The sequence below is a fragment of the Mustelus asterias genome, chromosome 16 (genome assembly GCF_964213995.1).
Source record: "Mustelus asterias chromosome 16, sMusAst1.hap1.1, whole genome shotgun sequence".
NCBI lineage: Eukaryota > Metazoa > Chordata > Chondrichthyes > Carcharhiniformes > Triakidae > Mustelus > Mustelus asterias.
In genome coordinates, this window is record NC_135816.1 from 76,462,439 (window position 1) to 76,486,900 (window position 24,462).

Genomic DNA, 24,462 nt, shown 5'->3' on the forward strand with positions numbered 1-24,462 from the left:
AAGTCACGGACAGAAACCGTGTCCTCCTGCCCATCAGGGTATGCTACATAAGCGTATTGAGGATTAGCGTGGAGCAATTGGACCTCCTCGACCAAGGGATCTGCCTTATGGGTCCGGACATGCTTCCGAAGCAGAACAGGCCCCGGGGACATCAGCCAATCCGAGAGCGAAGTACCCGAGGAGGACTTCCTGGGAAACGAAAACATCCGCTCATGAGGGGTCATATTGCTCGCTGTACACAAGAGTGACCTAATGGAATGTAATGCGTCCAGGAGGACGTCTTGCCAACGGCTGACTGGAAGGCCCCTAGACCGTAACGCTAATAGGACAGCCTTCCAGACGGTTGCGTTCTCCTGCGCTACTTGACCATAGCCCCTGGGGTTATAGCTAGTGGTGCGGCTGGAGGCAACGCCTTTGGCGAGCAGGTACTGCCTCAGCTCGTCACTCATGAAAGAGGACCCACGGTCGCTATGAACATAGGATGGGAAGCTGAACAGGGTGAAGAGCGTGTTCAGGGTCCGAATCACTGTAACTGTGGTCATGTCCGAGCAGGGGAAGGCAAAAGGGAAACGTGAGTATTCGTCAATGATATTCAGGAAATAAACATTGCGGTTAGAGGAGGGGAGGGGGCCTTTAAAATCAATGCTAAGGCGCTCAAACGCGCGAGTGGCCTTTACAAGGTGCGCCCTACCTGGCCGGTAGAACTGCGGTTTGCACTCAGCGCAGACCCTGCATTGCCTGGTGATCGTCCGGACTTCCTCGAGGGAGTAGGGCAGGTTACGGGCTTTGACAAAGTGGAAAAACCTGGTGACACCCGGGTGGCAAAGGTCGTTACGGAGGGATTGTAGCTGGTCTAGTTGGGCGCTGGCACATGATCCACGGGACAGGGCATCTGGGGGCTCATTGAGCTTCCCGGGCCGGTACATGATGTCATATCTGTATGTAGAGAGCTCAATCCTCCACCACAAGATCTTGTCATTCTTAATCTTCCCCTTTTGCCTGGTGTTAAACAGGAAGGCAACTGACCGCTGGTCCGTAATTAAGGTGAATCGTTGGCCCGCGAGATAATGGCGCCAGTGCCGGACGGCTTCTATGATGGCCTGGGCCTCCTTCTCAACCGAGGAGTGTTGAATCTCAGGGCCTTGTAAGGTCCGGGAAAAGAAGGCCACCGGACGGCCCCTCTGGTTAAGGGTGGCGGCTAGGGCAAAGTCAGACGCATCACTTTCCACTTGGAATGGGATGGATTCGTCCACAGCATGCATCGCGCCCTTCGCGATGTCCGCTTTGATGTCGTCGAAGGCCCGACGGGCCTCCTCCGCCAGAGGAAAAGAGGTCGATTTTAGAAGCGGACGGGCTTTATCTGCGTAACGGGGAACCCACTGGGCATAATAGGAGAAGAAGCCCAGGCATCTCCTCAGTGCTTTGAGGGTAGTAGGGAGGGGGAGCTGCATAAGGGGACGCATACGGGCTGGGTCGGGACCAAGGACACCATTTTCTATCACGTACCCAAGGATGGTGAGGCGGCGTGTCCGAAAAACACACTTCGCCTCATTATATGTGAGGTTCAGGAGAGTGGCCGTACGAAGGAAGTTTTGTAGGTTGGCATCATGATCCTGCAGGTCATGGCCGCAGATGGTGACGTTATCCAGATACGGGAAAGTGGCCCGTAGCCCGTGCTGGTCCACCATTTGATCTATGGCCCGCTGGAAGACTGAGACCCCATTGGTGACACCAAAGGGGACTCGGAGGAACTGGTAGAGGCGACCGTCCGCCTCAAAGGCAGTATATGGGCAATCCTCCGAGCGGATAGGGAGCTGGTGGTAAGCCGATTTTAAATCGATCGTAGAGAAAACCCTATAGTGCGCGATGCGGTTTACTATGTCCGCGATGCAGGGAAGAGGGTACGCATCTCGTTGCGTATACCTGTTTATGGTCTGGCTATAGTCAATCACCATGCGGTGTTTCTCCCCCGATTTAACTACGACCACTTGCGCCCTCCAGGGGCTGGTGCTGGCCTGGATAATCCCTTCCCTGAGCAAACGTTGTACTTCGGACCAAATGAAGGCCCGGTCTTCCGCACTATAGCGCCTACCTTTGGTGGCTATAGGCCTACAATCCGGGGTGAGGTTATCGAATAAAGCGGGGGGGTGATCTTGAGGGTCGTGAGACTGCAGGTGGTGCGCGGGGGGCGCTGCAGTGACGGCGCCTTGCAGACGGAGAGCGGGGGATAAGGGCCATCATACTGCAGAGTGACGCTCCTATGATGGCTGAGGAAATCTAACCCCAGCAGTACAGCTGCGCAGAGTCGCGGTAGCACGAGGAGCCGAAAACGCTCGTAGACTGTGCCCTGTACCGTCAGCGTCACCAAACAGCACCCGAGTACCTCCACTGAGTGGGAATTCGAGGCCATGGAGATGGTCTGGCTCCAGGTTCGCACAGGAGGGGCATATTGACGCACTGTGCGAGGGTGTATAAAACTTTCTGTGCTCCCGCAGTCGAACAAGCAGTTTTCTGCATGGTCATTTACCTTGATCTCCATTATTGACTTGGAGAGTTGATGAGGTTGCGACTGGTCCAGGCAAATCGATGCCACCGTCGAATCCAGGAAGAATCCATCTTCGTCTGCGTCAGATGACGTCACGGATAAAGCTTCTTGCTCGGCGCCTCTTGATGACAGTCTCAAAGATGGCGATTCCCGCACTTCCGGTGACCACATCAAAGATGGCGATTCCCGCACTTCCGGTGACCACATCAAAGATGGCGATTCCCGCGCATCCGGTGACCGCATCAAAGATGGCGATTCCCGCACTTCCGGTGACCACATTAAAGATGGCGATTCGCGCGCAGCCGCCGCCTGCCTTAAAGATGGCTGCGCCCACGGAACACACGTGGCGCCACGAGGCTTCGGAATCGGCTTCGCCCGGCAGACTTTAACGAAGTGGCCTAGCTTACCGCATCCGGAGCCGATCGCATCCTTCGCCGGGCAGCGACGCCGAGGGTGCTTGGATAGGCCACAAAAGTAACATTTGGGCCCTGCCGGAACAGCCGTCGCAGTGGAGCCGTCGATAGAATGGGATGCGGGGTAGGACCCGAGGTTGTGAGAGGCCGCTTCTAGCGTTTCAGCCATCGTGGCCGTTTTCCGGAGATCCAGGCCATCTTGTTCAAGCAGACGCTGCTGAATGTATGTAGACTCAATGCCCGCAACGTAGGCGTCGCGGATCAGGTCCTCCGTGTTCTGAGCTGCTGTAATAGCCTTACAGTCGCAAACTCGAGCTAGGACCCGCAGGGCGCGCAGAAATTGGGCGCACGATTCTCCTGGCTGCTGCTTGCGGGTAGTTAGGAGATGTCTGGCGTAGACCACGTTAGGGCTCTTTCGAAACTGCCCTTTTAGGAGTTCGATAGCGTCCGTGTATGTGGCAGCGTCCCGGAAGATACCGTAGACTGCTTCGCTTACCCGGGCGTGGAGCACGTGGAATTTAGCGTCGTCGGTGTCGATGGCCGTAGCGGTGTCGACGAATGCTTCGAAGCAGTCCAGCCAATGGTCAAATTTATCAGAGGCTCCGACCTCTTGAGGGTCTAATGTTAACTTGTCGGGTTTTAGAAACTGCTCCATGTTGGTCAACTGTTGTGAATAAAATTGATGCGCTATCAATAAGGCAAAAGACTACCTGTGTGCCAATACAAGTGTAGGCTTTTATTCACAACAGTATCAGGAGCACATGCCAACAAATAACCAACCTGGACTGAACAAGGGGGAGGAGACAGCCACCTTTATACTAGGTGCCGAGGGGAGGAACCAAACCTGGAGGGGATGTGTCCAGGTATGTAATTTTCTATGGTTCTATAGGGAATATTAGGGGGCGCTTCTTCACGCAGAGAATGGTGGGAGTGTGGAATGAGCTGCCGAATAAAGTGGTAAATGCGGGGTCACTTTTAACATTTAAGAAAAACTTGGACGGGTTCATGGATGAGAGGGGTGTGGAGGGATACGGTCCAAGTGCAGGTCAGTGGGACTCGGCATAAAATGGTTCGGCACAGACAAGAAGGGCCACAAGGCCTGTTTCTGAGCTGTAATTTTCTATGGTTCTATGGTATGACAAACACACAACGGTGGTCCATATAGGACAAAGGCACAACTGAGGTCCACCACAGAATCTTATTCTTAAACTCTCCTTTCTTAGGCAATGAGAACAAATCTACACACAATACTTCAGGTGTGGTCTCACCAAGGTCCTGGGCAGCTGTAGTAAGAAATCCTTGCTCCTGTACTGAAGTCCTCATGCAATGAAGGCCAACATACCATTTGCCTTCCTAACTGCTTTCTGCAGCAGCGCGCTTGCTTTCAGTGACTGGAGTACAAGGACACCCTTTGTACATCAACGTTTCCCACTCCATCATCGTTTAAATAATACTCTGCCATTCTGTTTTTCCTTTCGAAATGGATAATTTCACATTTATCCATGTAATACTGCATCTGCCATGTATTTGCTTACTCACTTAACTTATCTAAATCACTTGAAGCCTCTTAACATGTTCCTCACCATTCACATTCTCACCAAGTTTCGTTAGTTCTGGTTTAGTATCACTATAAGTTAAATCAAAGGAACATTTAAGAAAATAAATTGTAAGTTGCGAAAGATAAATTTAAAAGAAGAATGAGCTGTGACTCAGTGATAGCATTGCCATCTCTGAGTCGGAGGTTGTGGATTCAAGTCCCATTACTTCCTGGTACAGAATTGTGATTCAGGCTTGCCAACAACATGCCAATGTTTTTTCTACCATATAAATGGTAGATATGGTAGAAAAAATGGTAGAAAAAAATCCAAAACGTTATATATGGTAGAAAAAAATCCAAAACTTTGTCTGTGGATGTAAATAAGTGAAAGGAATTAGTGTTCTCATTTGCTGAAGAGGACAGAAGAGAAGAAGTTCAGAACATCTGAAAAGAGAAAAGACAGGTTGTTATTTCAGATATAGAACTTGTGCCAGAATTGGAAACGAAATTTCTCTATACTATCCACACATTGCATAGTAAGGAGCAGGATCAATGGCAGGTTTTATTTCACCCTTCCTTATCCAAGATCAGCCAACTCACTGTTCGGGAATTGAAGCTGACACCTTGCAGTTTAGAATGTTACACATACTGTGAGGTGCCATTGCCCATTGGGCAATCATAGGAGCTCTGCCAATACAATTTTTAAGCATTGTTCAACTGTTGGCCATTTATTACTCAGATCTAAATTGGCAGAGGGTTCACGTGAGGTGAGATGATAAGTTGTCAAGCAGGCTCTTGTTTATCGGTTAGCTGCAATAAGTGGAGTAAATATATTGGAAGGGAATGCTCCATTGCACAGTGGTATAAGAATGTCTGTATGAGGGTTTCCCATTAAGACTGATTCATTCCAAGATGACAGTTTGCTATCTGCCAATCTCATACCTTCGATATAGTCAGATACTGAAGAAACCTACCAACATAAACAATCGAGAATAAGTCTAAAGTTACAATGGTAACTAAGGTATTTACACAGAACAACATGCAGGTCAAACATTTTTGAAAGATGTAAAACTATCTCAAAACATTTGAAATTGTTGTCTACTCCCGAGGTGTTAAAGGAAAGATTGGTGGGGCAGGCGGGGTGGGGGGGGGGGGGGCAGGACTGGCATGGAAACATTCAAAATGGGAGCAAGATAGGCCACTCAGCCCATCAAGCCATGACTGATCCTCGACCTCAATAACTTACTCCTGCGCTCTCCCCATACCCCTTAATGCCTTCAGAGTCTAGAAATCTATCTATTACCTTCTTAAATATATTAGAACATAGAACAGTACAGCACAGAACAGGCCCTTCGGCCCACGATGTTGTGCCGACCTTCATCTGAAACCAAGATCAAGCTATCCCACTCCCTACCATCCTGGTGTGCTCCATGTGCCTATCCAATAACCGCTTAAATGTTCCTAAAGTGTCTGACTCCACTATCACTGCAGGCAGTCCATTCCACACCCCAACCACTCTCTGCGTGAAGAACCTACCTCTGATATCCTTCCTATATCTCCCACCATGAACCCTATAGTTATGCCCCCTTGTAATAGCTCCATCCACCCGAGGAAATAGTCTTTGAACGTTCACTCGATCTATCCCCTTCATCATTTTATAAACCTCTATTAAGTCTCCCCTCAATCTCCTCCGCTCCAGAGAGAACAGCCCCAGCTCCCTCAACCTTTCCTCATAAGACCGACACTCCAAACCAGGCAGCATCCTGGTAAATCTCCTCTGCACTCTTTCCAGCGCTTCCACATCCTTCTTATAGTGAGGTGACCAGAACTGCACGCAATATTCCAAATGCGGTCTCACCAAGGTCCTGTACAGTTGCAGCATAACCCCACGGCTCTTAAACTCCAACCCCCTGTTAATAAAAGCTAACACACTATATGCCTTCTTCACAGCTCTATCCACTTGAGTGGCAACCTTTAGAGATCTGTGGATATGGACCCCAAGATCTCTCTGTTCCTCCACAGTCTTCAGAACCCTACCTTTGACCCTGTAATCCACATTTAAATTAGTCCTACCAAAATGAATCACCTCACATTTATCAGGGTTAAACTCCATTTGCCATTTTTCAGCCCAGCTTTGCATCCTATCTATGTCTCTTTGCAGCCTACAACACCCCTCCACCTCATCCACTACTCCACCAATCTTGGTGTCATCAGCAAATTTACTGATCCACCCTTCAGCCCCCTCCTCTAAGTCATTAATAAAAATCACAAAGAGCAGAGGACCAAGCACCGATCCCTGCGGCACTCCGCTAGCAACCTGCCTCCAGTCCGAAAATTTTCCATCCACCACCACCCTCTGTCTTCGATCAGATAGCCAGTTACCTATCCAATCGGCCAACTTTCCCTCTATCCCACACCTCCTTACTTTCATCATAAGCCGACCATGGGGGACCTTATCAAACGCCTTACTAAAATCCATGTATATGACATCAACCGCCCTACCTTCATCAACACACCTAGTTACCTCCTCAAAAAATTCTATCAAATTTGTGAGGCACGATTTGCCCTTCACAAATCCGTGCTGACTATCCCGGATTAATCCGCATCTTTCTAAATGGTCGTAAATCCCATCCCTAAGGACCTTTTCCATCAATTTACCAACCACCGAAGTCAGACTAACCGGTCTATAATTACCAGGGTCATTTCTATTCCCTTTCTTAAACAGAGGAACAACATTCGCCACTCTCCAGTCCTCTGGCACCATCCCCGTGGACAGCGAGGACCCAAAGATCAAAGCCAAAGGCTCTGCAATCTCATCCCTCGCCTCCCAAAGAATCCTAGGATACATTTCATCAGGCCCAGGGGACTTATCGACCTTCAGTTTATTCAAAACTGCCAATACATCCTCCCTCCGAACATCTATTTCCTCCAGCCTATTAGCCTGTAACACCTTCTCTTCCTGAAAAACATGGCCCCTCTCCTTGGTGAACACTGAAGAAAAGTATTCATTCATCACCTCGCCTATCTCTACTGATTCCATACACAAGTTCCCACCACTGTCCTTGACCGGCCCTAACCTCACCCTGGTCATTCTTTTCAGTGACTTGGTCTCACAGCTTTCTATGGTAGAGAATTCCACAGGTACGGCCACCTTCTAAGTGAAGATGTTTTTCTCATCTCAGTCTTAAATGGCTTACTCCATATCCTGAGACTGTGACCCATTGTTCCAGACCCCCCAGCCAGGAAGCACCATCCCTCAATCCAGTCTGTCCAGCCCTGTCAGAATTTTATATGCTTCAATGCGATCACCTCTCATATTCCTAAACACCAGTAAATGCAGGTGGAGCCAACCTAATCTCTCCTTAAATGACAATCCTGCGTACCCTGGAATCAGTCTGCTGAACCTTCACTGCACTCCCTCTCCTTTCTCAGGCAATGAGAACAAATCTGCACACAATACTTCAGGTGTGGTCTCACCAAGGTCCTGGGCAGCTGTGGTAAGAAATTCTTGCTCCTGTACGGAAGTCCTCATGCAACGAAGGCCAACATACCATTTGCCTTCCTAACTGCAGCAGCGCGCTTGCTTTCAGTGACTGGTGTACAAGGACACCCTTTGTACATCAACGTTTCCCACTCCATCACTGTTTAAATAATACTCTGCCATTCTGTTTTTCCTTTCGAAGTGGATAACTTCACATTTATCCATGTAATACTGCATCTGCCATGTACTTGCTTACTCAGTTAACTTATCTAAATCACCTTGAAGCCTCTTAACATCTTCCTCACCATTCACATTCTCACTAAGTTTCATGTCATCAGCAAACTTGCAAATATTACATTTGGTTCCCTCTTCCAAATTATTGATTTATATTTAGCTGGGGCCCAAGCACTGATCCCTTTATTACCCTACCAGACACCACCTGCCACTCTGAAAAAGACCCATTTATTCCTACTGTGGTGATATAAACAGGGCCTAGTTTTAAGGCTGATAAAATTGGATATCCTAAATTAAAGAATTAGGCATATTGAAATCAAACACAGTCACACCTCAGGCAGGCCAATTGTACAATACACAAATGCGTCTGGGCCTGACCCATCAACCACCCATCAAAGGCGTTACACTCTACTTGAGACTTAGCAGGAGATCATGGCGCCTCATTGAAATGCATCAGCCTATTGTTGGAAGCGCAGATCGAGCCAGACTTTCTGTCACCAAGAGTTCCTGTAGATACCTTATCTGATAACAAGTTCAACAGCATGGAGATGGACACCTGGGGGGGCGGACCCTGGTGTCCTGTCAGGCAGACATCAAGAAACCCACTAGGTATTGGAACCCCCTCCTGGGACCTCATTGGCCGGAAGCCAGAGAAGTTTCTGGAAAGACAAGCAGGCTGGGGGATAAAGGGACACACTTCGAGTCACACAGGAGCGAAGACTCGACAGGGGAGACGGCTGTGACCATTCGGAAGACTGACCAGAGAAGGAAGGAAGGAAGAAGCGGCCATCGAGACTCACCTTCGTGACGACGGACCAGAGGGACTCAGAGAATCGGACCTGCAGTTCAACCAAACCATCTTTACGGGTAGTATACTTGAATCTGCTGGGGTATCCTCTTGTTTTTTGGTAATTTAAGGGTTAATAGTGTTATTATTAATAAACTTGTTGAACCTTTACTTGTGTTTGTCCTTTGTCCATCTTGCAAATAAGGGCACCGGGGTAAAACCTTGGAGTAAGTAAACTGGTTGAAAGTATCTGAGAATTAACAGGTACAACACTACTTTCTGCTTCCTGTCTGCTAACCAATTCTCAATCCATGCCAATATATTACCCCAGTCTCATGTGCTTTACTTCTGCACGTTAATGTCTTAAATGGGCCTTTATCAAGACCTTTCTGAAAATACAAATACACCACATCCACTGGTTTTCCCTTATCTATTCTGCTAGTCATGTCCTCAAAGTAGGTTTGTCAAACATGATTTCCCTTTCATATAGCCGTATATGTATAATCCCGTTGATATTTTCTAATTGCCCAATTATCACATCCTTTATCATAGACTCTTTCCGACTACTGATGTTAGGTTAATCGGTCTGTAATTCCCTGTTTTCTCCCTCCCTCCTTCTTTAAATAGTGGGGTTACATTTGCCACGCTCCAATCTACTGGGACTGTTCCCGAATCTACAGCATTTTGGAAGATGACAACCAACGCACCCACCATTTCCATGACCACCTCCTTTCGTACCCTGGGGTGTATATTATCAGGCCCTGGGGATTTATTGGTTTTCAGTCACATTCATTTCTTCAGCACTATTTTTCTGGTAATATTAAGTTCCTTCCATTCCTCCTTCTCAGTGGACACTTGTTTCCTTTTCACTTCTGGGAAGTATTTAACCATTTTCTGTGAAGACAGAACTGAAGTAGTTGCTTAATTGCTCTGTGTTGTGAAGTTAGTGTTTGTAATATTATGAAAAAAAATGTAAAATGCTAAGAGTTGTAAAATTGCATGGACTGTTAAAAAAGGTAATTTTTTCTCTGTACTTAGAGTTTAAAACAAAAGAGATGCAGGTGCAAATGCAAGTACACAGATAGCATCGACTAAAACATTGTATCGAGCAGCTAGTCAGTGTTGCCAAGACAACAGGCTGTTTTTGAAGTTTGCCCAATCAGTTTAAACTAGGTATTTGAATAAAAGCAGCCTATCAGATTTGAATTTGATATTTTGGTAACCTGTAAACCAATCCTATTGTGGGGATGTTGCTATTCATCAGGGGTGTAACAGACAGCTCCCAGCTCCAGAGAGCCAGACAGCAACTGCCTCTGCCACAGCTAATTTATGTCTCAAAAGAAAGCCTCATCGCGAAAGTAAAGATAGCAAAGAAGACAGAAGATTCCGGAAGACATAACCTTGTGTGTTGAGTGACTAAAAGTTCTATTTTTTCGTGAATAAGTGGGAATTTTATTTATCTAAACAGCGTTCTGTTAGAATAGTGTTTTATTTGGTTTGTTAATAGTTTAGTTAATCTGTTCACTTTGAGTTAGATAAATAAAGTGTTACTTGGTGATTTTACAGAGATTGTCTCAGGTAGTTATTTTGATTTAACCACTAAAAGTTGCTGAAGCGCAGATATTACCCCTTCTCACATACTTTAACAGATTATGTGGCAAGGTACTCCTCTTTGAGTGGTTAAGTGTTAGTTCTCAGAGAGGGAATCAACCTCCCCTTTATAACATCCGCCATTTCCTTGTTCTCTATTATAAACTCCCATTTGGGCGGCACGGTAGCACAGTGGTTAGCACTGCTGCTTCACAGCTCCAGGGACCTGGGTTCGATTCCCGGCTTGGGTCACTGTCTGTGTGGAGTTTGCACATTCTCCTCGTGTCTGCGTGGGTTTCCTCCGGGAGCTCCGGTTTCCTCCCACAATCCAAAGATGTGCGGGTTAGGTTGATTGGCTATGCTAAATTGCCCCTTAGTGTCCTGGGATGCATAGATTAGATGGATTAGTGGGTAAAATATATGGGGGTAGGGCCTGGGTGGGATTGTGGTCGGTGCAGACTTGATGGGCCGAATGGCCTCTTTCTGTACTGTAGGGTTTCTATGATTTCTATGATTTCGGACAGTAAGGGACCTACATTTGTCTTCACTATTTTTTTTCACTCACTAATAGGATGTCCCTTTGCTGAACCCAAAAGACGAGGCATTAACTCTCCCACCCAAAGAGATTCCTCCACATCAACTGCTTGAGAGATTTTATGAACTGTGTAACAACCTTGACAGCTTCAGAACGGTGTATGAATAAGGTTTGCCAGTGTATCAAGCATCTTCTACCCTTCCCCGTTACCCACCAAGTTTCCCCCAATATCCTGCACAATCGCTACCTTGTCATTCCTCTCCCCCTTCCAATCATTCAATCTCCCCCTGTTCCTGGATCCTATTATCATCTGTGAGGACATTCCTGCTCTCCCTATTGTTCCCATTACTGTCACCGTGCCCATGCCCCTCCTGGCCTTGATCCCTCCCATTTAGTTTCCACAACAACCCACCCAAGAGACTACCCATTATCTGCCCACGATTCTCCCTACCAGATCCAACCCCAACCTCCTCCCCCTTCCCCACCCCCAACTGTCACTGTATCTCTTGCCTCCCAGTGTCCTCATTCAAACCCTTAGGACCAGATTCTCAAGCTTACCAACCCCACCCTTCACCTCTCTATGATGCTCACTGCTTAGAGTCTATTTGCTGCCCTATAGCTGCTCCAGATAGTCTGGCTTCTTTCCATGTACACCCTCTTGTTCTTCCCACTGATCCTGCCTCCATTGTCAGGCTTTACTCCACTCTTCCCCACTAACTGTAATGACTTCAATCAGGCCATTGAGGTTTGTCTATTGGAGTGTGAACTCCCTGATTAAGGATCCAATTGATGGCCCATCAGGGAGTCTTTACCTTGTACTTAACCGGGAGTGTCAGTTCCTCTGACACCCCTTGAGGTAGAATGCTAACTGATAGCACTCTGTGTACTGCTGTTAGAGTTATAAATAAAGGGATTTTGGTGAAGGGACTTCTGCCTCCGCCGACTTGTTACACTAACCCTGCCTTCATTGTCCAGTCTTCACTTCATTCTTCCCCACTGAACTTGCCTTCATTGTCCAGTCTTCACTCCAACCGACCCCACTAACCCTGCCTCCATTGTCTAGCCTCCGTGCAGCTTGGACTACTTGCACCCATTCTCAATCAGGAGGCTGACATTTTTGGGTTTCCCCCAAGAAGCAGAAGCTATTTACCTTAAAGTCCAGGAAGAGGTCTGCATCGTCGGAAGCCCGCCACTTACATGTAATCGTAAATGTTGATGTTAGAATTTCTCACTGGCGGCGAATTTACTTTGGAAGGAACACTTCATTCTGGCGAGCTGCTCTTTTAATGAGCATGCATGACAAACTAATGTATGCAAAACGACTTCCTGACTGTTTGTTGAGAAGCTCAACCCATCTTTAAGGTTCCAAGAACATAATTCCAAAAGTTCATCCCTCTGTCAGGAAATTGATTTTGGCCTCCTGCTAAATTAAGTTCTCCAGCACTCCGAACTTCCCATTCAAGGCGGACCCAGAAGATTCCACTCTTGATATGGGCAGCAGAGTTTTGGATGAGTTCAAGTGTATGGAGAATGGAAGATGGGAGATTGTCCAGGGGTTTGTTGGATTGGTCAAGTCTAAAGCTAGCAAAGGCATGGATGAGGGTTTCAGCAGCAGATCAGCTGAGGCAGAGGAGGAGTTGGTTGGTAATTACGTGGTGGAAGTAGGCAATCTTAGGATTGGGCAGCTATGTAGCTGGAAGTTCAGATGAGGGTCATATACTACATCAAGGTTTGCAAATAGTGATCAACCATTGGCAGGGAGAGGAATGACATCAGTGACAAAGGAAGGAGTTAATAAGAATGTAAGAAATAGGAGTAAAGTAGGATATTCAGCCCTTCCACCATTTAAAGTGATCAGAACTGATCTTCAACCTCAAATCTAACTTCCCACACTATCCTCAAGTCTCCTGATATCCTTGGTGTCAAAAAAATCTATCGATCTCTGTCTTGAATATACTCATCCACAGTTCTTTGGAGGAGAGCATTTTAAACATCCACAAACCTTCAGGTGAAGAAATTCCTGCTCAGCTCAGTTGTAAATGGCCAACTCCTTATTCTGAGACAGTGATCCCCCTACATCCTCTCAGCATCTACTATTAAATCCCTTAAGGATCTTTTTATGATTTTAAGAGATCACCTCTCATTATTATAAATTTTATGGAATAAAGGCCTCAATCTTTCTCCATTGGCCAATCCCTCAGCCAAAGAATCAGTCCAATGAACGTTTGTTCCATTGCCTCCAAGGCAATGTTATCCTTCCTTAGGTAAAGTGTTCAAATTGTATCCAATATTCCAGATGTGGTCTCACCAGGTGCTAAATAATTGTATTTAGATGATTTTACTCTAACGTTAAGGCCATCATATTACTTGATTTTCTAATTGCTTGATATTCCTACAAGTTAACTTTGTGTGATTTGAGTATAAGGCCCCTGTGCCACGGGTCAATGTTTCCCAGTATGTGCTTTTTAATTTTCCTTCGATAACTGTCTTGCAGGGACCGATAAAATAGCTTCAGATGCCCCAATATTTAGTTGGGAGGAGATTTCTGTACATCCGGTACTGAAAGTCGGAAAAGCAGTGTGACAACTCAGTTTTAGTGTTCGGGGTAGAATGAAGTAGTGAGGAGGTAAAGCTGGGTGTCACCAGCATTAGGTCGGAAACCTGATGTGTTCTTCAGCTCGCTAAGGGGTAACATGCAGATGAGACACGGGAGGACTCATGGGGATCTCAGAGTTAACAGTGTAGAAGGGGCAGTGGAAAGAGAAGCCATTGCAGGTGATTCTTTGGCTACAGTTAGATAAGAAAGAATGAAGTCAGGCAAGGGTGGTCTCAGCCAGCTGGATGAGGGAGGAGAGGTGCTGAAAGAGATCGGTATAGGCAACCATGTCCAACTATATTTGGTACATGTAAAGTGTACTTGTAAAAGGCAAAAGCATAGCTTGTACAGTTAAGCAACCATGTTAAATAGATGAGGCAAAAGATAGTATCAACTAAAATAAAATGCTTGTCCAAATGTGAGAAAAAGTAGAAGTTTAGTGGACTGAAAACTATAAAAAAAGCATTAAAAAGTAATTGGTACAAAAAGAGACTGTGAATAAAAAAAACCTCACAATGGATCTGAATGCTAACAGCAACTTATTCGGAACCTATACGATTTAATACAAGTAAAAATGAAAATGGAGAAAATAATGGAATTTAATCAAGTTAATTCTTCACAGCCTAATGGCTCTAACCAAATGTATTAAAAGAAATAGATGAAGACATTGAGATGTGTCAGCCAGTGCTTCCCATTGCTCTAGATTCAGGAATTGTGCCTTTGGATTGTAATAATAGAATCTCATTATTTACTTCAGTATTTAAGAAGGGAAGGAGGAAGAAACCAGATTACAACTGACCTGTCAATTTAGTATCAAGAGAAGTTACCAGAACCTATTATCAGAGAATAAGCACTTGGACAAATCTGTGCTGATCAAAGAGAATCAGTATAATTATATAAACAATGTGCAGGGGTATGGGCAAAAGCAGGGGAATGGCACTAAGCCATAATACTCATTAGGAGAGCTGTTGCAGACATGATGGGCCAAATGGCCTACTTCTGCACCGTAACAAATCCGTTATTCTATGTATGGATCTGTGATGGATACATCATCTTAGACTAATCTAGTTCCGTGGTCCGTGATTCCTAACTGTGGTTCACAAACCCCAAAATATTTCAGGGGGTTCGTGGGAAAAATTCTGTAACAGTGGAATGTTATGAAATGCAAATACTTACCTTTATTTGAACTCAAAGGTTGGGTACTCCAGCCAAGAAATGGGGGCACTTACGCAGTACATTTGTTAGAAAATGTCTTCAGGCCAGGAATCGGCCCTGTGTGCCTGCATAGAAGAAAAGAGAAAATGGCGCAAAAAACAGGTCAAGTGACCTGAAAATGACCTCATCTTAAAACCATGATGGACTATCGCTGCTATCCTCCTGCCACCTATTGCTGGAGCAATTTGTCACAATCTGTAACAGGTCCTTAAGTCCAAACTGAACTAGGAGACAAAGGGATCCAATTATACGTTTGTGGTACCTGCACAAGCCTGTATGATTGCACATTAAATAGTCAAGGTTATGTGTCTGGCTGGTTGCAACAAATGAAAATGAGGTGGGGGGAGAAAATCATTGGCATATCACTGATGGTAGAATTTTGGCACAATGCAGTGGTAATCAGGAATGGCATATACAGTTCTGCATAAATCATTTTGGTGGAGAAGAGAGACAACTTATTTTATGGTTTAACTAGTACGAATACAATTTTACATTTGAAACAAATGGCGTTATAAAGATATGTTAGCGGGGCCTGGTTTGCATTTAGAATACAGGAGCAGAGTGCTGAATTCATTGATATTGCTTTTATAATTTATACTCAGGAAAGGGTGAAAATCCCTGGAAAATATTTATTTTTAGGAGGGGATTTGCAAGATTTTGCATTTTCATGAAAGGAGTTCGTGGGAACCACTGATCTTGAATATTTTAAGATCACTAACATGATGAATGGTGGAGTGTCTATGGATGTTGTCTATATCACTTTTCAGAAAACATTTGATAAGGCTCCACATAAGAAATTTTCAGTAACAATGAAAACGCACAGAATTTGAGGTAACTTGGCTTGATTATTGGTTGGGAGAAAGCAAAAAAACAATAGAGATAAAAGGAACATTCTCTGAATGGCAGAAAGTGAAAAGTAGAGATCTCCAGGGATCTGTGTTGAGGTTTCAGCTTTTCATCATATATATTAATGACTTTGCTGAAGGAATAGATAGTTTTATATCTAAAGTTTTCAGATAAAATTTAGTTAGAGGCCTCAGTAAGTTGTGTAGATGGGAGCAGGAAATTACAAAGGCTGACTAAATGAGTGGGAAAAACTATGGCAAACTGAGTTATATGTGAGCTGTGAGCTAATCCACTTTGTGTAAGAAACAATGGAAGAATTTCTTAAAGGTGAAAGACGAAGGGCTGAGGTTTCCCGTCTCACCCGCCACGGGAATTGTAGCGGGCAGGGGCAGACACCATGCAAAGGTCCATTGACCTCGGGTGGGAGTTTCCAGTTTTAGGGCGAGTGCAGCTGGAAAATCCCGCCCGAAGACTTTTGGAAGAACAAAGGATTTGGTATTCCTGTAAATAAACCTCTAAAATTGAGTATGCGATCACAAAAATTAATCAAAAAGGCGAATGGAATATTGGCCTTTATCTCAAGGGTTATAAATAAAAGAGATGCATCAGTTGTACAAAGCCTCATGAAGAGTCTAATTGAAGCACTGTGTTCAATTTTGGAAAAAGAAGCACATGAAGCACTAAAGCTTAAGGCTAACCTATAAAACAAAGTTGCTTAAATTTTGTCTGTATTCTCTTGCGTTTAAACAGTTTAGGGATAATCCGTATGAGGTTCTGGTGATGACTCTTTACTAATTGTCATAATTCAATGGATGCCAGCATCAAAACTCAGAATAAAAGCAAACATATCAACATCAACTGAGTGGTGGTGAACAGAGCAAGAACTCTCAAATAACTAGGCTTTATCATGTGAAAAAAACTGTAGTGATGATGACTACATAAGAACATAAATAAGAACATAAGAATTAGGAGCAGGAGTAGGCCATCTGGTCCTTTGAGCCTGATCCACTATTCAATAAGATCATGGCTGATCTTTTCGTGGACTCAGCTCCACTTACCCGCCCGCTCACCATAACCCTTAATTCCTTTACTGTTCAAAAATGTATCTATCCTTGCCTTAAAAACATTCAATGAGGTAGCCTCAACTGCTTCACTGGGCAGGGAATTCCACAGATTCACAACCCTTTGTGTGAAGAAGTTCTTCCTCAACTCAGTCCTAAATCTGCTCCCCCCTTATTTTGAGGCCATGGGTATCCTTGTGCAAGAATCAGCAGCTAATTAAGAAGGCAAATGGAATTTTGTCCTTCATTGCTGGAGGGATGGAGTTTAAAAGCAGCGAGGTTATGTTGCAGCTGTATAACTGCTGCTGAGGCCACACCTGGAGTACTGTGTACAGTTTTGGTCTCCTTACTTGAGAAACGATATACTGGCACTGGAGGGGGTGCAGAGCAGATTCACTAGGTTGATTCCAGAGTTGAGAGGGTTGGCTTATGAGGAGAGACTGAGTAGACTGGGGCTATACTCATTGAAATTCAGAAGAATGTGGGTTCTAGTTTCACTTGCCAGTGGAAACAACTTCCCTTCTTCTATCTTATCTATTCCCTTCACAATCTTATATGTTTCTATAAGATCTCCCCTCATAACCTTGCTGCTTTTAAACTCCATCCCTCTAGCAATGAAGGACAAAATTCCATTTGCCTTCTTAATTAGCTGCTGCACCTGCAAACCAACTCCTTGTGATTCTTGCACAAGGATACCCAGGTCCCTCTGCACAGCAGCATACTACAATTTTTTACCATTTAAATAATAGTCCATTTTGCTGTTATTCCTACCAAAATGGATGACCTCACATTTACTAACACTGTACTCCATCTGCCAGACCCTCGCCCACTTACTTAGACTATCTATATCCCTTTGCAGACTTTCAGCGTCCTCTGCACACTTTGCTCTGCCACTCATCTTAGTGTCATCTGCGAACTTTGACACACTATGTTTGGTCCCCAACTCCAAATCTATGTAAATCGTAAACAATTGCGGTCCCAACACTGATCCCTGAGGCACACCACTAGTTACTGATCGCCAATCAGAAAAACACCCATTTACCCCAACTCTTTGCTTTCTGTTAGTTAACCAATCCTCTATCCATGCTAATACATTACCCATAACACCGTGCACCTTTATCTTATGCAGCAGCCTTTGGTGCAGCACCTTGTCAAATGCCTTCTGGAAATCCAGATACATCACATCGACAGATTCCCCATTTCTGCCACATTTCAGACCAATATGCATTCCTTAGAACATTCCCTTGAAAACTATTATGTATTGGTACTGATGCATGGTGATTTTATATATCATCTTGAAATCTGCATTAAATACAAATTAGCACCTCTATCAATGCTTTTCATGATTGGTTTTCAATTTAAAAATTGAACAGCCACCATACACACTCGAGATTCCTGACCAGATTAGCTTGTACATATGATTTGACAACTCCAATATTCAGGAAGAAACATTTTCTAGTGCAACTCACCCAAGGCATTCAGTCCTTCTGATAAAGAGGTCAGGATGTAAATGACCACATGTGACTCTAGGCTGGCAATGAAGTTCATGTGATCCTGGGTCAGGCACTCCAACAATGAATAGTATGATAAGCTCAACTTCCGATATGACTAAATAAAATAAAAAATGTAAATGTGTTTTTAAAATGGGGAAAATAAAGAGGAGACACTTCACTGGATAGCTTAAACATGCTACTGTAAATAATGAATTTGTGTTCATAATTTATGTGCAATTTTGAGGGTGCTGAAGGATCCATTATTTAGCTGAGATGCTCAATCAAAATCAAGACCCAGTCTATCTTTTCCAGTGATTCAGGTGGATATTTAAGATCCCATCACAATATATTATGAGGAGCAAGGAATTCTCCGAGTTTCTTGCAAACAAGTAACACTCCAAAAAACCTATGATTCAACTGGATTTGCATTCATAATAGTGGCTGAATTTTTTTCAATGCTATTCTGATTCTGTACAATGCAATGAGATATTTCTGAAAAATGTAATATGAATCAAATTCTTTATCATAGCAAAGCCAAAATGGATGAGTAAATATTAGATAGCAATTGCCAATTCAAGAATGGTTTTCAAAATTCTGATGCATGAATAGGAATTAACACTGGTTTTTATTGCCACCGAGCCTCGAATCTTTGGTCCAACATTGAAATGTTACTGGATTAACAATGGTGGTATCATCAATATAAAATTACTGGAGGTATAATCTGTGGTTGATTAAACACGGTGAATAATCCACAGAAGCAAACAGGATCCAGGAATTCAAATGACAATGAACTTTTGATTAACATAACAAATCCTCAGACCTTGTAAATGTGGCTCCATCTTCAATCACCCTTTCAACTTCAAAGTGGGATGGTGTCCTCTCCAAAATCTACACCTTTCTTTCCAGCATCTCCATGTGTGAACCTCTGCACTATATATAAGCACTAATCAAAGTCACATGTAACATCCTCCGAGATTGTAAATTTGTTATACTGACTCATCCTTCTCAACATCTCTGTTGCCTTTGACTAGCTGACCATAACAACCTCCTTTCCCACACCTAACCTTATTTGCTCAGCTCATTGAGATTATTTTCTTTTGTTCCTTTCTTACCTATCCAATTGTGGCCACAGATCTCCAGCCATGGTTTCTGTTTCCACCCCTACACCACTTCTGGGTCTAGCCTTGGCCTTCTCCTTTTCATCTATATGCTGCTTTTGGCAACAGTGTTAAAATACGTTAGATCGGGTTCCTAAGTTACATTGATGACACAAGTTCTGCATAGAGTCATAGAGGTTTACGGCATGGGAACAGGCCCTTTGGCCCAACTTGTCCATGCCGCCCTTTTTTTCAACGACAAAGCTAGTCCCAATTGCTCGTGTTTGACCCATATCCCTCTATACCCATATTACCCATGTGACATCTCAACTATCTCTCTTGACCCATCCCTTGCCTCCACATGGTCAGATTGCTAGTCTGACATCCAATATTGGCTGAGTCACAATTTCCTCCAGTGAAGTACTGAGAAGACAGAAGACAGCATCTTCTGTCTCCGCCACAAATCCATACCCTGCCACGAATTCCATCTGCCTTATTGGCTACTGACTCAGAATGAATCAGATTGTCAACAGCCTTGAGTTCTACTTAACCATGAGCTAAGCTTCCAATCCTGTATCTTCTTTAACTGGTGATTGTTCACCTCCATAATATCATCCATCCCCATCCCTGTTCATTGGTCACTAAAATCCTCATCATGCTTTTTCCACTTCTACACTTGGTTAATACAAGTCTCTTGGCAAATCTCTTATCCTCTGTAAGCTACAGCTCATTCAAAACTCTTATTAGTCATCTTCATCTCCTTCTGGCCTACACTGGCTCCCCATACGCCAATTCTTCCACTTCAAAATCCTCACCTTTAGAATTAAAGTGTTAAGAATGTGAGGTTAACAAGATTATTATATTTTGGGACTGTATCTTTAAAGTTAAGATAAATGAAGGGGGTCATGTGACTGTTCTCATAGAATCATAGAAATCTGCAGGTTTCTAAAATAAATCCAAGAGTCAGCTGTGAAGGAACCATGTTTCTCTTGTACAAATGAAAATAAACAATAACCATAAGCCTGTGGTGAACATAACAGGTTCCAAGCAGGACTAAAAGGTTAATGGACCCTCTCATGGTCTTGCATTATACAGGGTTTGGTATACGAGCTCCACCTGGTTGGCTAATTACTAAGCAGTAAGAAGTCTCACAACACCAGGTTAAAGTCCAACAGGTTTATTTGGTAGCAAACACCATAAACTTTCGGAGCACTGCTCCTTCGTCAGATGGAGTGGAAATGTCTGACGAAGGAGCAGTGCTCCGAAAGCTTATGGTATTTGCTACCAAATAAACCTGTTGGACTTTAACCTGGTGTTGTGAGACTTCTTACTGTGTTCACCCCAGTCCAACGCCGGCATCTCCACATCATAATTACCAATCACCAGGGAACTCACATTCAACAAGCCCAACTGGGAGGTTAATTAATGATTCCTTATGCAGATCATGGGGGTTATTACAGTTTCTTAATAATAAGTCTGAATGATTTAAGTATTAGAGATCAGAGAAAGAATTAAATTATTTTACTGGGAAGAATGTACGAGGTATTTATGCTAAGAGACAACATCAACAGTCTCTGAGTTTATAATAAGGGGATTCTGAGTTTCCCAAAATCCCAGAAAAGTGTTGTTGGTATTGGGTTGTAAGCAGTTGTGCTGAAAACTGTTCATTTACCTCTAAGATGGAAGGGAGTTAAAACCAAGGGTAACTAATTAGCATTTCTACTTGCCATGAGGGCAGAGTAAACCATTTTTGAGATACGATTACAGGTTTCCCGACAAATCAATGAATATCACAGATATACAGCAGAGGTTCTGTGCGGTGAGGAGAGAGAAAAGGCTTCTTGGCTTTGTGGACTAGCATAATCAGATGAAGGAGTGAGACAGCCTCTAGTTGAATAGATGTATCCTGCAGCTTTCTATGGATTCCGGGGGGCTTGTCCTGGCATGGCTGGGGCCAGAAGAATCATTGGAACATATTTTACTGATGGTAGTGGATTTAAGGAACTATCTGAAAACTGAAGAAAGTGCCTGGAGATGGTCACTTGAAATTACTACTTGTGAAATGGGAATATGAAACCTTTTGGAAGCTGGGAGCAACTGTGGACTGTTTACTACAGGGACTATGATTTCTGGCAGATTGCAAAGTGTGATATGTATAAAATTTGAATGTTCCTCTCTATAGTTTAAAGTATAAATTGCCTACAAAAGTAAAGTATTGTTTAGTTAATAGTTAATAAAACATTTGCTACAGTAAAAGTTTTAAAATGTGAAATCGTGTGACATTCTTTCAGCTAGTAACTGGAAGTTCAAATAAGTTATTGGTCTCTATGGAGATTGTAACAAAGTTAAGTACTTGTGAGTTGGAGTCACTGGTATAATGTAAGCATTGTTATCAAATAGCAGAGCAGGCTCCAGGGGCCAAACTCCTGTTCCTAATGCTTATGTTTTTAAGTCACAATGCCCTAATGGTGCAATGAACCAATCAAAGACTATTTCCTCGGGTGGATGGAGCTATTACAAGGGGGCATAAGTATAGGGTTTGTGGTGGGAGATACAGGAAGGATATCAGAGGTAGGTTCTTTACGCAGAGAGTGGTTGGGGTGTGGAATGGACTGCCTGCAGTGATAGTGGAGTCAGACACTTTAGGAACCTTGAAGCGGTTATTGGATAGGCACATGGAGCACACCAGGATGATAGGGAGTGGGATAGCTTGATCTTGGTTTCAGATAAAGCTCGGCACAACATCGTGGGCCGAAGGGCCTGTTCTGTGCTGTACTGTTCTATGTTCTATGAACAGAACATGTTTACTGTGAGTGGGCTTTATGGGGAGAAATTGCAAGAGTGCATAATGGATTTGTCGTGAACCAGCTACCTGTTTCACAATGCACATGATTCTCAAGAGTCTTTTCCATTTACTTTAATCTTGTCCTTTTGCCTACTCACGTACTATCCCAAATATAAGCAATGAAGCTGGGTGGACCACTTAGAATCGACTTAGGAACTGAAAATGACAATGGCGAACTCAGCCCTGTCCACTTTGCAAGATCCTTTTCATTCACATCTGTGAGTTTGTGCCAAAATTGGAAGAGTGGTCTCATAGACTAGTCAAGCAGCAGCCTGACATATTCATACTAATGAAATCATATCTTCCAGATAATGTCCCAGACACCAGGCAGGACAGACAAAGCAGAGGTAGCAGTGGTGCAGGTATACAGTTGGGAGGGAGTTCCCCTAGGACACCTCAACATCGACTCAGGACCCCATGAAGTTTCAAATATGGGCAGGAAAACCTCCTGCTAATGACCACACCTCACCCCCAAACCCTACCTCAGCTGACGAGTTAGTACTCCTCCATGTTGAACACCACTTAGAGGGTCGCAAGGGAACAGAATGTTCATTGGTTGGGGGACTTCAATGTCCATCACCATGATTGGCTCGGTAGTACCATCACCAAAGACTGAGCTGACTGAAGGATCCTGCTGCTTGACTGGGTCTGCGGCCAGTGGTGAAAACACGTACTTGATTTCTTCCTCTCCAACCAACCTGCTGCACATGCATCTGTCCATGACCGTATTGGTAGGGGTGACCACTGCATAATCTTGTTGAGGACTAAGTCCCATCTTCACAGTGAGGATACCCTCCATCGTGTTTTGTGGCACTACTGTAGTGCTAAATGGGATAGCATTTGAACAGATCCTGCAACTCAATACTGGGCAACCATGCGGCACTGTGGGCTATCAGAATTGTACTCGACCACAATCTGTAACCTCATGGCCCAGCATATCCCCACTCCACAATTACCACCAAGCCAAGAGATCAACCCTGGATCAATGGAAGGCATGCACAGGACTACTTGCGAGCCAAACAGCGTAAGAAGTAAGAGGTAGACAGAGGTAAACATGAACCAACAACCAATGGATCAGGTCTAAGCTTTACAGTCATGCGGTGAATGATGGTGGACAATTAAACAACTCACTAGAGGATGAGGAGGCTCCACAATTACCCCCATTCAAATATATGTGGGAGATCAGCACATCAGTGCAAAAGATGAGGCTGAAGCATTTGAAACATTAGGAATCACTGGACTCAGGGAAGATGTCAGAGGACTGGAAAATCACGAATGTAACATCCCCGTTTAAGAAGGGAGGGAGGCAAAAGACGAGAAATTACAGGGCAGTTAGCCTGACCTCGGTCGTTGGTAAGATTTGAGATTCCATTCTTAAGGATGGGATTGAGAGTTCTTGGCGGTGCAAGGTAAAACAAGGTGAAGTCAGCATGTCTGACAAATCTGATAGAATTAGTTGAGAAGGTCACAAGCAGGTTAGACAAAGGAGAGCCAGGGCCCGATTTTACCATTTTGAATCTAAGTGCTGGGTGGACTTGAATCTGGAAGTGTTTCGAATCCAACTTTTAGACCTGTTCTCTCCCATAAGCACTCTGCTTGAAAAAAAAATCAGCGATTCTGAATCGTGCTGCACAAGCCTGTGGGCGGGGCTTATCGCACCCGAAACATTGCTGCTCCGATCGGCACCTCCAACTGCGCATGCTGACAAAAAAAATGATAGAATGCTGCTCCCCTACCACATTGCACCCGGGCCGGATAATGCCTCCCCCTGGATCCCACAGACATTGCCCCACCTCCACAATATTACTGAGCCCCTTATATTCCCCACCGCCCACCACCCAGACCGATCGTGGCTCCCTCCCCCCCCCCTTCCCCCCAACAATCTCAGGCAGAGTGGCAGCAGACCCCACTTCCCCTCACTCATTTCAGGCAGAGTGGCAGTGGCACCCCCCTTCCCCCTCACTCATCTCAGGCAGAGTGGCAGCAGACCCCCCCCTTATCACAGGCAGAGAGACCCATCCTCCCCCTTCCACCCTACAAATATCAGGCAGGATGATCCCCCTCACCCCCAGCCCGGACCCTCCTGCACAAGGCCGCCATCTCCTCTGGACTCCGATGGCTGTGTGACACCTCCCTCTCTCCCCTGTCCCCAATCATTGAGGCACTCATCCACCACCCGCCCCATTA

General features: G+C 44.6%; 1 protein-coding gene across 1 annotated transcript in view; it reads right to left on the reverse strand.

Moving 5' to 3' along the window:
- Nucleotides 1–24,462, reverse strand: part of LOC144505369 (ran-binding protein 17-like) — a 1,005,849-nt gene that overhangs the window by 184,214 nt on the left and 797,173 nt on the right. The window contains exon 25 of the mRNA XM_078231487.1: nucleotides 18,310–18,448. Within this exon, the coding sequence (XP_078087613.1) occupies nucleotides 18,310–18,448 (139 nt within the window). The remainder of the gene's footprint in view (nucleotides 1–18,309; nucleotides 18,449–24,462) is intronic.